Source organism: Podarcis erhardii (genome assembly GCF_964252035.2).
Source record: "Podarcis erhardii genome assembly, chromosome: 18".
NCBI classification, from domain to species: domain Eukaryota; kingdom Metazoa; phylum Chordata; class Lepidosauria; order Squamata; family Lacertidae; genus Podarcis; species Podarcis erhardii.
This window is the reverse complement of record NC_138516.1, coordinates 2,311,680-2,324,025: the sequence shown is the minus strand read 5'-3', so window position 1 is coordinate 2,324,025 and position 12,346 is coordinate 2,311,680. Positions and strand designations below refer to the sequence as shown.

Below are 12,346 nucleotides of genomic sequence, written 5' to 3'. Positions count from 1 at the left end.
GATGATTGGTTTCTCTTGTCTTCAGCAGTTACCAGATTTTTAACCTGGCACATTTTTGTCCCTAGGTACCTTGGGTGATGGGACACTTCCCACTCTGCTCCCCACAAGTGAGCAGTGGGGCCTGGGAAATTAGATACGTGCCTGATGGATTCCATGACATCTGTCTTTTCCTGCCGCGACATGGCCATCAAATATTTAGTGCAAGTTAACAATGTGTTCAGAGATCCATTGCACAGCCGACAAGCCATTGGGGGGGGGGCAGGGGGGAGAGAATAATTCAGCTCTGACTTATGGGACCCTGACAGCTCACTGGAAGACTTATCACCTTAGTTGCATCTTAACTGGGTTTTCTGCTTCATTATCCACACTTTTTAAAAATTTTGAATAAAGCGGTAGGCCGATCTGTTGGTGCTTTTGGTATCTGTTACCTGACCATCCGCTTGGGCTGATGAGAGTTGGGGGACTGCCTTGCCACGCGGAGGGCAGTGAGATAACTAATTTGGACCATCTTCTGTGCCCCTGCGCGCTCTACTCACCAACCATCTTACCATCCACCACATCCACCTTCCAGAGCTTCCCCTTCTCGCACCATGCAACTACAAGGCTCATTTTTCACCTTCTGAAGCCGCATTTCTTCAGGCAAATCCAGATGTGGCACCACAAATCCTCCCAAGGGGGGGGGGTTGCACGATAGACAGCCTTACATTTTAATGTATATAAAAAGAGAAGCAAACTCTGTTGCATGGCTGCTGTTTTGAATGTAAAATTCTGAAACCAGTTGCTCCCACACACTATGCCATGTGGAATTGGATTCCCCCCCCCAAAAAAAAACCCCGAGGCTGCCTGCTGCACTTCTGTATGATTTACTGGTCTGACCATACAGCCTCCCTGGGGCTGGGGCAGGTGACTCCTGCTCTGTCTCTGATTCAAACAAGATCTCTCCCCATGCAGAGATTAAGAAGCTGTCAAGTGAGCATGCTGTTTCCTACAGAGGATCAGTGGGTGGGCATCTCTGATTGTAGGCAGTATATTATATCAGTGCTCCCCCCCCAGACATTGGCTGAATACAAGCCCCACAGCCAACGGTCAGGGATGGTGGGTATTGGAGCTGGCAGAATCTAGAGGGTCTCGTGAGGTCAGTCAACTCCTGCTTCAGTCCTTCTGGGTTTAAGGGTGTGGTGGCCAAACTGAAATGGGAAATACAGAAAAGAAGGGGGGTGTTTCTGTGGGTCTTAAGATCTGGGAAGCGGCCTTATTTATACCAGGTTCATCTAGCTCATAATTCTCTAATCTGACCAGGGACTCAGGCAGCAGACCATTTTTTACCCTGCTGACCTCAACCGAAGCTGTTGGGGGTCTGAGTCTCAGATGCGCCATGTTCAGAGTATGTGTTCAGCGGGTCCAGTGCTCCTTTCCCAGAATTCTGAAATGTGCTGGCTTACCATGGGGACTCTCTACCTTTCCCTGGACATTTAGCAACTCCATGAAGGCGGCTGACCTCAGTGCTGCTTGCCTCGAGCAGCCGTTTTCAATAATGGCCTCGCCTGGCTTCCACGATGGGACAAAACCCTGTGACTGGGAGCATGTTGGGCTTGCGTTAAATCTTTGCAAGGAGAGGCTGCTAAAAGAGCTCTGTGGGTGTGGACAGGAGGCAGATCTCAAGCCGGCTAGCGGAGGAGCATAAACCACAGAATGGAGCAAGAACATTTTAGAGGCTATCAGGCCAACCTCCTGCCAGCACTTTCAACAGGAATCAGAGACAGGGAAGTCTATTCTTGCTCTTTGCACAGGGCGCGGTCGATGGCCCTCTTTAATCTTCTGTCCTAATTGCAATGAGTGGATTGTGGGTATCTGGACTGTCCCTGGATCAAGTGACTTTCCTTCTTTCAAGTTCTCAAAGCTCTTAACTGAGCTCAAGGTTGTCCTCTGAACTAGCCAGATATTTAGCTGAGAATCAATCACATTCAGTCTGTCATTTGAAAAATAAGACTGTCTTGTTGTCAAATGGGAACTAGACATTCCGTTTTGGCGACTGTAACCTTGGTTTCAGGAGCTGTTTGGCTCCCGTTGCTCGGACCCTGCTCCTGCCAACCTAGCAGTTCGAAAGCATGCAGTGCAAGTAGATAAATAGGTACCACTCTGGTGGGAAGGTAAATGGCGTTTCTGTGCGCTGCTCTGGTTCGCCAGAAGCGGCTTAGTCATGCTGGCCACATGACCCAGAAGCTGTACGCCGGCTCCCTCAGCCAGTAAAGCGAGATGAGCGCCACAACCCCACAGTCGTCCGTGACTGGACCTAACAGTCAGGGGTCTCTTTATCTTTAGGCATCTAGCTTATATATTGGGAATTTCTAATACTGACCACAACCCAAGATGGTTGGCAGTGAAGGCTAGATGCACCTAAGGCATGAAGTGCTGTGATGACCACCATGACCCCAAAGGAACACAACCCTACACAGAATCATAAGAGTGTTGGAAGGACCTCCAAGGGTCATCAAGTCCAGCCCCTTGAAATGCAGGAATCACAGCTTTAAAATCCCTGACGGACAGGCATCCAACCAACCTCTGTTTAAAGCCTCCAATGAAGGGGAGTCCACTTTCCAAGGGAGTGCATGCCACTGCCAAACAGCTCTTACTGCCAGAAAGTGCTTCCTAGCATTGAATTGGAATCTCCACTGGTTCAGGCAAGCTAGACATACACTTCAAGGGAAGACTGCACTGGGCACACAGCTAGAGCATGGGAACATGTCTTAGAATCACAGAATTGTAGAGTTGGAAGGGACCCCAAGGGTCATCCCTGCAATGGGGGAATAATGTATAGCCATTTTCATAATGCTATGTCTCTGCAGCTATAAGAGGTTTCACATAAGGTACACTTTGTGATTGGTCAATCCTAGAGGGGGCCTCCAACACACCCAACACAGCTCATTCTGCAGCTTCAAACTGCCAGAGTCAAGCTTATTTCCCCCCCCCCCCCCAAGGAGGCTAGCTTCTGCATCCAGAACCCACTTGTCCCATTGGCCAGCACAGCAAAGTCCTTCCTGGCGTTTCTGCTATGAAACTGAGCCAGCGGCTGCTCTTCATTGGCAGGAATTTGGGAGATGGGGGGAGAGAGGAGCAACAAACCATTTCAGGAGGCTTCCCAATGGACTAGGAGTGACGTGTCCAGAAGTTAAAAGCTCACAAGAGAGCAGGCCTTCTGCTATCTGCCACTGGGAACCAATCCTTCGGTCAACATGAACACTTTTATTTTTTTTAAAGGAGGGGATGACTAATTTCCTGAGCAGAAGCACTCGGGTGGCTCAGCACCGTGAGAAGTGCCATATCATCCCTGGAGTCATTAAAAGCGCTCCCCAAACAGACACCTCACCCTCTCGCCAGGCTCCCAATATTGTTGATTTTTTAATACCAGCAGATTGCTTTGCCCACATGCAAGCAGAGGCAACAATGCATGTCCTTTTGTAGGTGCTGCTTTTCCCGATTTCACTCTGAAACTCCGCCCCCCCATGAGCAGTGTTAGAAACACAGATATATGTATAAGCTAGGTACCAAATGGCTCCTTAGACCAGGGTCACATTCACCAGAATTGAATGCCTAGTTGCCACTTTGGTGCCAGAAGTTGTGTATATGACTTTTTGGTTCCTGCTTCATTCCGATTGTGTAGATAAAATATAGAATTAGATAAAATATAGATATAGATAAAATATAGAATAGAATTCTGAAGGATGCATTGCTAGTGTGGGAAAACAGTTAAGATCCAAGGATCCCCAGGTGTGCACCTCCAGATGATGAGGACGTCAGGTGGCATCCTGGCAGCTTCAATTGGTTGCAAGTGCCCATTAGCAGGTGCAGAATGCCACCTGGCAAATTTTGAATGCTGTGCTGGACTAGCTGGGCCGCTTGCCCCATCCAACATCTTATGTTCTTTATACAGCCTACGCCAGACCCCAAACCTGGACACAAAAGTACCCTAGTGCAGGCCATACCAATGTTTGGCCATTCATGGCCTGAAGAAAAACCACACACCCTCTTTCTATCTGCAGATGTGTAATAAAAATTCCTCCAACATTTAGCATCGAAGCACTGTAAACAAAGTTAAAATGGCACATGCTGCGCTCGAGCTCACAATCTCATTTCAGGAATGAGGAAAGGAGAACTAAGTGAAAGGCGCGGAGGTTCTTGGTTACTTCCCTGAATCTCTCCCCCAGCCACACATACCAATTTGCAGTAAGTGCATGATTATTTACAAGCAAGCTGGGCTGCTCGGGCTACGAACTGCATTCAAAATTGTATGTTGATAGCAAAGGTATGCCTCTTAAGGGGTTGCAGTCCAGTTCCCCACCCACCACCCAATCTAGTCAAGGGCAGCTAAAAGAAGAAAAAGCAATATATTTACAGACTGTCACCTCCTTCCTGATAAAAAATGAGTGCTGTATCTGTTATCTCTGTGCCTTCACACAATTGACACTTGTTTTAACTCTCTAACCACATCACAAACACTTCAAGGCCAGCGCCGCAAAGCTCTCCAAAGAAACACAATGAGATTTCCAGAAAGGCTCTCTTGTAGCGAGTGGCTTCCTCTTCTGAGACAGAGAGCTCCCCAAATGGGTCTAGATAGGACGAAACTGGTATGATCAAAAGGGAGGGTTGAAAGTGAGAGACTCTCTCAGTTGAGGAGCAGCCTGGAACTTTTATTAGGCACTGACAAGGGTTTCACCTGAAAGTTAGTGAGCAAATGGGATCTCAGGGTAAGGGGGAGAGAAAAGATGTTACAATCCAAGAATCACTTCAAAAACTAAAATTTATTTCATCATGGAAGAGTCCTCGGAGACAACGCTGTTTTGCTACAATTCTGAAAAACGGGCGGCACTTTCAGCTTCCCCGCTGGCAAATATTCTTACATAAGTCCCTCGCCCTGGTGTCTCCCCTTCCGTACGTGAATCTTTTCCAGGCCTTGCTGCAGCTCATTGCCCAGTCTGGCACCCCAAGTCCTTTGACAAGCTGGACCCGTGGCCTAGAGGCAGGTGAGCAGGGGACCAGTTGCCCCACTGTGGCTCTGCCTGATGCTGCCCTTATGAGGAACAGTTGAAGGAGCTGGGGATGTTGAGCCTGGGAAAGAGGAGACTGAGAGGAGATATGATAGACATCTTCAAATATCTTAAGGGCTGTCACCTGGGAGATGGAGCCAGCTTGTTTTCTCCTGCTCCGGAGGGTAGGACCTGAACCCATGGCTTCAAGTTACAAGAAAGGAGATTCTGACTAAACACCAGGAATAACTTTCTGACCGTGAGAGCCGTTCAACACTGAAATGGTCTCCCTCACAAGGTGGGGGACTCCCTTTCCTTGGAGGTTTTTTAAACAGAAGCTAAACGGCCATTTGTCATGGATGCTTTAGCTGAGATTCCTGCATTGCAGGGGGTTGGACTAGATGACCATTGGGATCCCTTCCAATTCTACATCTCTACAGTTCTGTGATTCCTGCAACTTCCTTCACCCAACCCACCCGTTTTCTTGCAGTTCCTCTTTCAGGTCTGCAATCGAAATGCATTTGCTTGGTTCTTACTCTCATCAGCCGACAGACATGCCAAGCTTTCTTGCAAAGTGGAAGTAAGGCGGGATCGGTCATGGGGAGAGGGCGGTGCTTCAGTGGTAGAGCGCATGCTTTGATTGCAGGAGGTCCTGGGGGGTCCTCTGACATCTTTAGCTTGGGTGGGTATGGGGAGCCCCTGCAGCCAACCAGATTTGCCAAGATTCCCGGCACCCCTCTGCCACAATGGCCAAGGATCATGGAAGTTATAGTCCTACAAAACTTGGACCCAGCTTCCCCATCTAAAACCCTGAGGAGCAGCAGTCGGTATAACTATAGATAAGTGGGACACTGGGAGATCTTCCAGATGTACATAAGCATTCATAATTGCCTCTCTATTCCAGGTTCTGGCAGAGGGATGGGGAACCTATGGTCCTTCAGATGCTGTTGTCTGACTCCAACTCCCATCAACCCTGACCATAATGGCTGATGGGAGTTGGAGTTCAACAGCTTCTAGAGGGCCACAGGTCTTCCAGGCCTGCCTTAAGGGGCCCCTAAGGGAAACCTGTATCGCTCCAGATCATTTTTGCCCAGAGCTCCCACCGTCTCTGCAGCTGACTACAGCTGATGGGTGTTGGAGTCCAGCAACATCTGGAGGGCCAGCGGTTCTCCATCACTGACATATTGCTTCAGGGTCTTTACAATGGTGTATAAATATTGATGGTGATAAACAGAGACACGCCCCATGAACAGTTCTGTTTCCTTGGGGGACCCCACTTCTTACAGCGTACATGCAAAATTTGTTTTTTCCCCACCACCATGAACCATCTCGTTGAGAGTGATTTTGAAGCTTGGAGACACCTCCCCCGCCCCCAAGCCTAGAACCTTAACACCAACCTCAGCTCAGCCTCCTAGTGGTTGAGGATACCTTCAGCTTTTGAAATTCGCCAGGCACCAGGCGCATTTTGCACCTGGCTATTGTCTACTTGCAACCAAGTTCAGATGCTGACGTCTCCGTCATCTGGAGGTGCATGCCTGGGAATCCTTGGGTCCAGACTGTTTTCGCACACTACAACACATCCTCTAGAACAGTGTTTCCCAACCTTTGGGCTCTAGCTGTTTTCGGACTACATTTCCCACCATCCCTGACCACTGGTACTGCTAGCTAGGGATGATGGGAGTTGTAGTCCAAAAGCAGCTGGAGACCTAAGGTTGGGAAACACTGCTCTAGAATTCTATCTATCTGCTCAATCAGAATGAATTTCAGGAACCAGAAAGTCGTATTGAAAAATATATGACTTTCAAGCTGTCTGGTCCAAAAATGGCAACTAGGCATTCCATTTTGGTGACTGTAACCCTGGTCGAAGGAGCCATTTGGTCCTTGGATTATATATCTAAGTTTCTAGTACGTACTGGGTGCCCTGCACCAGGTGTTCCTATCCCCCACTTATGTGGTCTTTGCAGAAACTGAGAGTGCCCCCTGCTGAAAGCTAGAGAAAGGAAATTCTGCTTTGCTCTTCAGCACACTTGGGTGTGGTACAGTGAACGCCTATGCACTCCTGCGGGTCACAAATCCTGAAGAGCTCCTGTCAGTCAGGTAGACCTCTGGTCCAATCTCAGCTACCTTGCTTGGCTTACAACAATTCACTTGTCCCAGTATGCAAGGAAGAGAAACGCACAGAGTGGAAATGGAAATAGCTATGGGCTGAAGCAGAGGTTTTTAAACTGCTTTAGCCCAGTAGCAAAAAGAGCCTGGCAAAACCGGGCTAATTCCGAACACGGCCCTAAAAATTCATGTTTCAAGCAGCCTTTTTGTCTGCAACTCTTGAGGGCTGGACGCTTTTAGGGGCAGTGCAGATGCTCTGCTTGCAGGAGGTCCTGGGTTCGATTCCCGGCGAGAGAGGCCTGTCCCCCAAGCCCTGCAGGGGCGCCGCCAGTCCACACCAAGGGAGGAGAGCTCCCCACCTAGGAATCACGAGGACTAGCCCCTTGAACGCTCCTCCCGGGCTACAACTCCCACCGCCCCTAGTCAGCAGTGGTGGGAGTTGTAGTTCTGAGCCCCAACCCGATTCGTTCCCCCTTGCGCCTCCCTTCGGGAATCACGAGGACTAGCGCCTCGGAGGGAAGCAGACTGAGGGGGGAGCCTGAAACTCCGGGCTTCCTCCCTGAGGACTAGCGCCCGCCTCACCTCGTCCTCCTTGTGGTTGCGGATGCCGCGCACCAGGTCCTGGAGGTTCTTGTCGAACATGCGGTCGATGCTGCCTTTCACCATCTTCAGCGCCATGGCGGCGGCGGCGAGGGGCGGGCGGGGGGCGGCCGGGGGGGGGGGAGAGGCGGAGGTGAGCGAAGGCGGCGGCGGCGGCGGGCGAAGGCGCCTCACATGCCTCCTTCCCGCCCCCTGGCGCTCGCTCTCCCTGGCGGGCCCCGCCGGCGCTGCTCTGAGGGGGCTTCGCGGGGCGGCGGCGGCGGCGGCGGCGGGAAAGAGCCGGAGCGGCGACAAAATGGCCGCCGGTCAGCTGAGGGAGCGCTGGCGCCACGCCCCCTTTCTCCTCCGGCGCGCTTGCGTCACCACGCCGCGCCGCGGCCCCCAGCTTTCCACGTCCGCCACTTGAGGCGGCGGGTCCTCCTCGCCCATAGAGAGCGAGGGAAGGAGAGGGAGCGGACGTCACGTCCGGTTAGGTGTTTCTAAGCCCAACCCACGCAGGGGCAATCCTTCCCCCGAGACGAGCCACCTCTATGGTTCGCCCGCTCGGCTTCCGCCCTGGCGCTCCCGAAGGGGATTCCGAGGCGGCGCTTGAGCCACGCCCTCTCTGCGTCTTGGCTCCGCCCAGCGGGAGATATAGCCACGCCCCCAACCTTCCTATGCCTGGCTTTATCGCCCTGTAAAAGATAAAGATTATGTATTATTATTATTATTAACAACAACAACAACAATTATTATTATTATTATTAACAACAACAACAACAATAATAATTTTATATTTTATATTTTAAAAATATTTTATATTTTATTAATTTTTATTTTATAAATAATAATGATAATAATAAGCATGTTTTAAGAGAAGCATGTTTTAATATTTGCGGTACAGCTGATGGATCAGTAATTACATGGATGGAGTATTTTTATTTTATAAAAATATCAGAGTGGTTCACAACGATCAACACACAGAAAAAGAATAAATTCACCTCCCATCCGACTAATTAAACAATCTATAGCCTTTTAAACTCTGGACAGGGTGTTGTTTTTGTTATTATGGTGTGCATTTGTGTGTTTTCATATTGCAAAATACCCCGTGATCTACAGATGAAGGTATAGAAATTCAATTCTAAATAAATAAAAAAAAACCATAAGCTTGTAAAAATATTAATAGAATTTTTTTAGACAGCAATACAGTGGTATCTTGGTTTACATATGCTTCAGGTTACATACGCTTCAGGTTACAGACTCCACTAACCCAGAAATAATACCTCGGGTTAAGAACTTTGCTTCAGGATGAGAACAGAAATCGTGCTCCGGCAGCACAGCAGCAGCAGGAGGCCCCATTAGCTAAAGTGGTGCTTCAGGTTAAGAACAGTTTCAGGTTAAGAACGGACGTCCAGAACAAATTAAGTACTTAACCCGAGGTACCACTGTATAACAATGAATAAAAACAACCTTTGAAGACTGAGCACACGATCAACACTTTACTATAACGTACCATTGTTGATTTTATATTTTATATTTTTAATACATAATGGCATTTATCTAGGGAGCAGCAAACTGTAATGCTGAAAATATTAATTTTTAATATTAATCATATAACCAAATCATTTACTGCTAATGCCAAGCTGTTATAGCACTATTAATATTGTATCAATTATCATTCATTATTTTAAAATATTGTATCTACTTTTTTATGATGTTCTACTAGCAGTTCGAAAGCACGTCAAAGTGCAAGTAGATAAATAGGTACCGCTTTATAGCGGGAAGGTAAACGGCGTTTCCGTGTGCTGCCCTGGTGCCAGTTCGCCAGAGCAGCTTTGTCACGCTGGCCACGTGACCCGGAAGTGTCCGCAGACAGCGCTGACCCCCAGCCTCTTAAGTGAGATGGGCGCACAACCCCAGAGTCGGACACGACTGGCCCGTACGGGAAGGGGTACCTTTACCTTTACCTTTACTTAGCTCTACCTTTCTACTTTCTTTTGTGTTTTTATTTCATAACTGTTCAGCCTGGGTATCTTTGGTGGAAAAGCGGGATGGAAAAAGATTGTGGTGAATCAGAAATGGTTTGGCTTCTTTTGAGTGACAGCAACAGCTACATGGCATGGAGAGTGATTCTCTGTGCACCAGCAGGAAAAAAAAACCCTGGAAAAAGTAGTTAGATAAAATCACAATTAACTGTTTTAGTAATGTGGATATTTAATCTGATTTAAGATTGTTGTCTCTGGGGGAAACACAAATGGGCGAGGTATCAATAATAAAATGATTATTCTCATTTACATCATGAATGTCACCTTATATTGGGGATGCATGTTCTGTATTACTTTATTAATACTGTTGCTACAAGTTTGCTATTGCCTTTGGCTGGAACAATAAATAGAAGAACTGAACTCTCTCTCTCTAAACACACACACATATTTAGACCTGCGATCCTTTTCAGGGAAAACCATGAGTGTTTATAGTGGTATGATAACTGCTACAAGTTCATAGTGTGGATTGGGACTCTGTGTCTGTTCTGCATTGAAAGCTGGGTGGGGTTTTTTGGTTTTTAGTGTATGGAATTGTTCTTCATTGTCTTGAATACACACAATCACTTTTACATCTTTAATTGTTTCTTCATGAGATCGCTTTGAGGCCTTTCATGGGCCACCACTCATCACCAGAGTTGAAGCAAAACAAATAAATACCCATTTTATATGCCCACATGCCACATTGGCAAGACTGATTGATTCAAAACGTTTGTTGTTTTGCCTTTCCAATTACAAATGAGAACGTCCAGAATGCCTTGCAACAGTAATTCAGAATAACATGTCTGGAAAATTAACCCAATGGAGGTCTGGGGAGGAGGGGAAGAATTTGAGATGGAAAAACTTTATTCGGAGAATTAAACTTCCTTTGCTATTTGGCATCTCCTCCAGCAGAGGGCAGGCCAACACAACTTTTCATCCCAGGCGGTACAGCCCTTGAAATTAATGGACATTGCAAACTTCACAGCCATTCTTCTGGATTGGTCTACTCTTGAGTAGAACTGAGCTGGTTGCAACCTTATGCCTGTCTCCAGGACTCATGGGCATGCATTCGATGAAACCCAAAGTCGGAAGATTCATACAGATAACAAGAAAGGACTTGTATATGTTTGAATGATGGAATTTCCCCCCTTCCCCTGGGAGGCAGCGCTGGTTGGCAGCTTAAAAAGTGGATCCAATATATTCATGGGCACGAGGGAAATCAGTATGTACCGCTCTGGCGGGAAGGTAAACAGCGTTTCCATGCGCTGCTCTGGTTCGCCAGAAGCGGCTTAGTCCTGCTGGCCACATGACCCGGAAGCTGGACGCCGGCTCCCTCGGCCAGTAAAGCGAGATGAGCACCGCAACCCCAGAGTCGGCCACGACTGGGACCTAATGGTCAGGGGTCCCTTTACCCTTTACCTTTTAGTTTAGAGAAATGGAGAATAAGAGACGACATGGCAGAAGTTTATAAAATGACAAAGGGCATTGAGAAAGTGGATAGAGGAAAGTTTTTACCCACCTGTCATAACTCTAGAACTCGTGGGCATCCAATGAAGCTGAATAATAATAATAATAATAATAATAATAATAATAATAATAATAATTTATTATTTGTACCCCACCCATCTGGCTGGGTTTCCCCAGCCACTCTGGGTGGCTTCCAAAAAAGACCAAAAATACACTAAAATGTCACACATTAAAAGCTTCCCTGAACAGGGCTGCCTTCAGATGTCTTCTAAAAGTCTGGTAGTTGTTTTTCTCTTTGACATCTGGTGGGAGGGCATTCCACAGGGCGGGCGCCACTACCAAGAAGGCCCTCTGCCTGGTTCTCTGTAACTTGGCTTATCACAGGGAGGGAACCACCAGAAGGCCCTCGGCACTGGACCTCAGTGTCCAGGCAGAACGATGGAGGTGGAGACGCTCCTTCAGGTATACTGGACAGAGGCTGTTTAGGGCTTTAAAGGTCAGCACCAACCCACTGAATTGTGCTCAGAAACATACAGTACTGGGAGCCAATGTAGGTCTTTCCAGACTGGTGTTGAGGCATCTGATCAAGGCCTGTATTTTAAAATGAGCTTAAAGATTTGCAAATGTTTCATGCCAGGCAGAAAAGCAGCTGGCTAAGTACTTTGGCAGTTGTTTATCCTCCTGGACAAGCCCCCCCCCCCCGATTTATAGCAGAAGCAGGAGACAAATTTCTCAAGGTTGTAAAAAGGGAAATACAGGCTGGGAGCAAAGGTTACACTGACCCTACATATTACAGAATACAATCAAGCTGCAAAAACACTAATTAAGAGTTGGTAAATAGTAAGATCTCTGTTTAGATAGAACTTAATACCACGAGCCATTTGTTTTAGCCATTTGTTTTGGAATGCAGGGGCAACAGGGGCAAAAGGTGATCTGGTAATTAAGGTGCCTTGTCGAGGCAAATGTAAGATATATGACTACTTGTCTGCCATTTATGGGTAGAAGGAAATATAGCTCTTTGTCTCCCATAAAAGGTAATAGGAAATGGGTGTATCTTTTATGATTGGTTCTAGCAAACAGCCAATAGGAATTTCAACCAGGCTGATTGGACAGAGGCAGCCAAAGGAGGAGCAAGGGGGCTGGGCT

The 12,346-nt window shown here is 47.6% G+C and overlaps 1 protein-coding gene across 3 annotated transcripts in view; it reads right to left on the bottom strand.

The window, feature by feature from the left end:
- AP3D1 (adaptor related protein complex 3 subunit delta 1) overlaps positions 1-7,851 on the bottom strand; it is a 47,748-nt gene extending 39,897 nt beyond the window's left edge. Inside the window, exon 1 of one of the 3 annotated variants that reach the window (XM_081846040.1) lies at positions 7,713-7,851. In XM_081846040.1, the coding sequence (XP_081702166.1) occupies positions 7,713-7,808 (96 nt within the window). In that variant the 5' untranslated portion in view covers positions 7,809-7,851. The remainder of the gene's footprint in view (positions 1-7,712) is intronic. The other 2 variants (XM_081846039.1, XM_081846041.1) reach the window with 2 other exon arrangements.
- Positions 7,852-12,346: the final 4,495 nt, after the last annotated feature.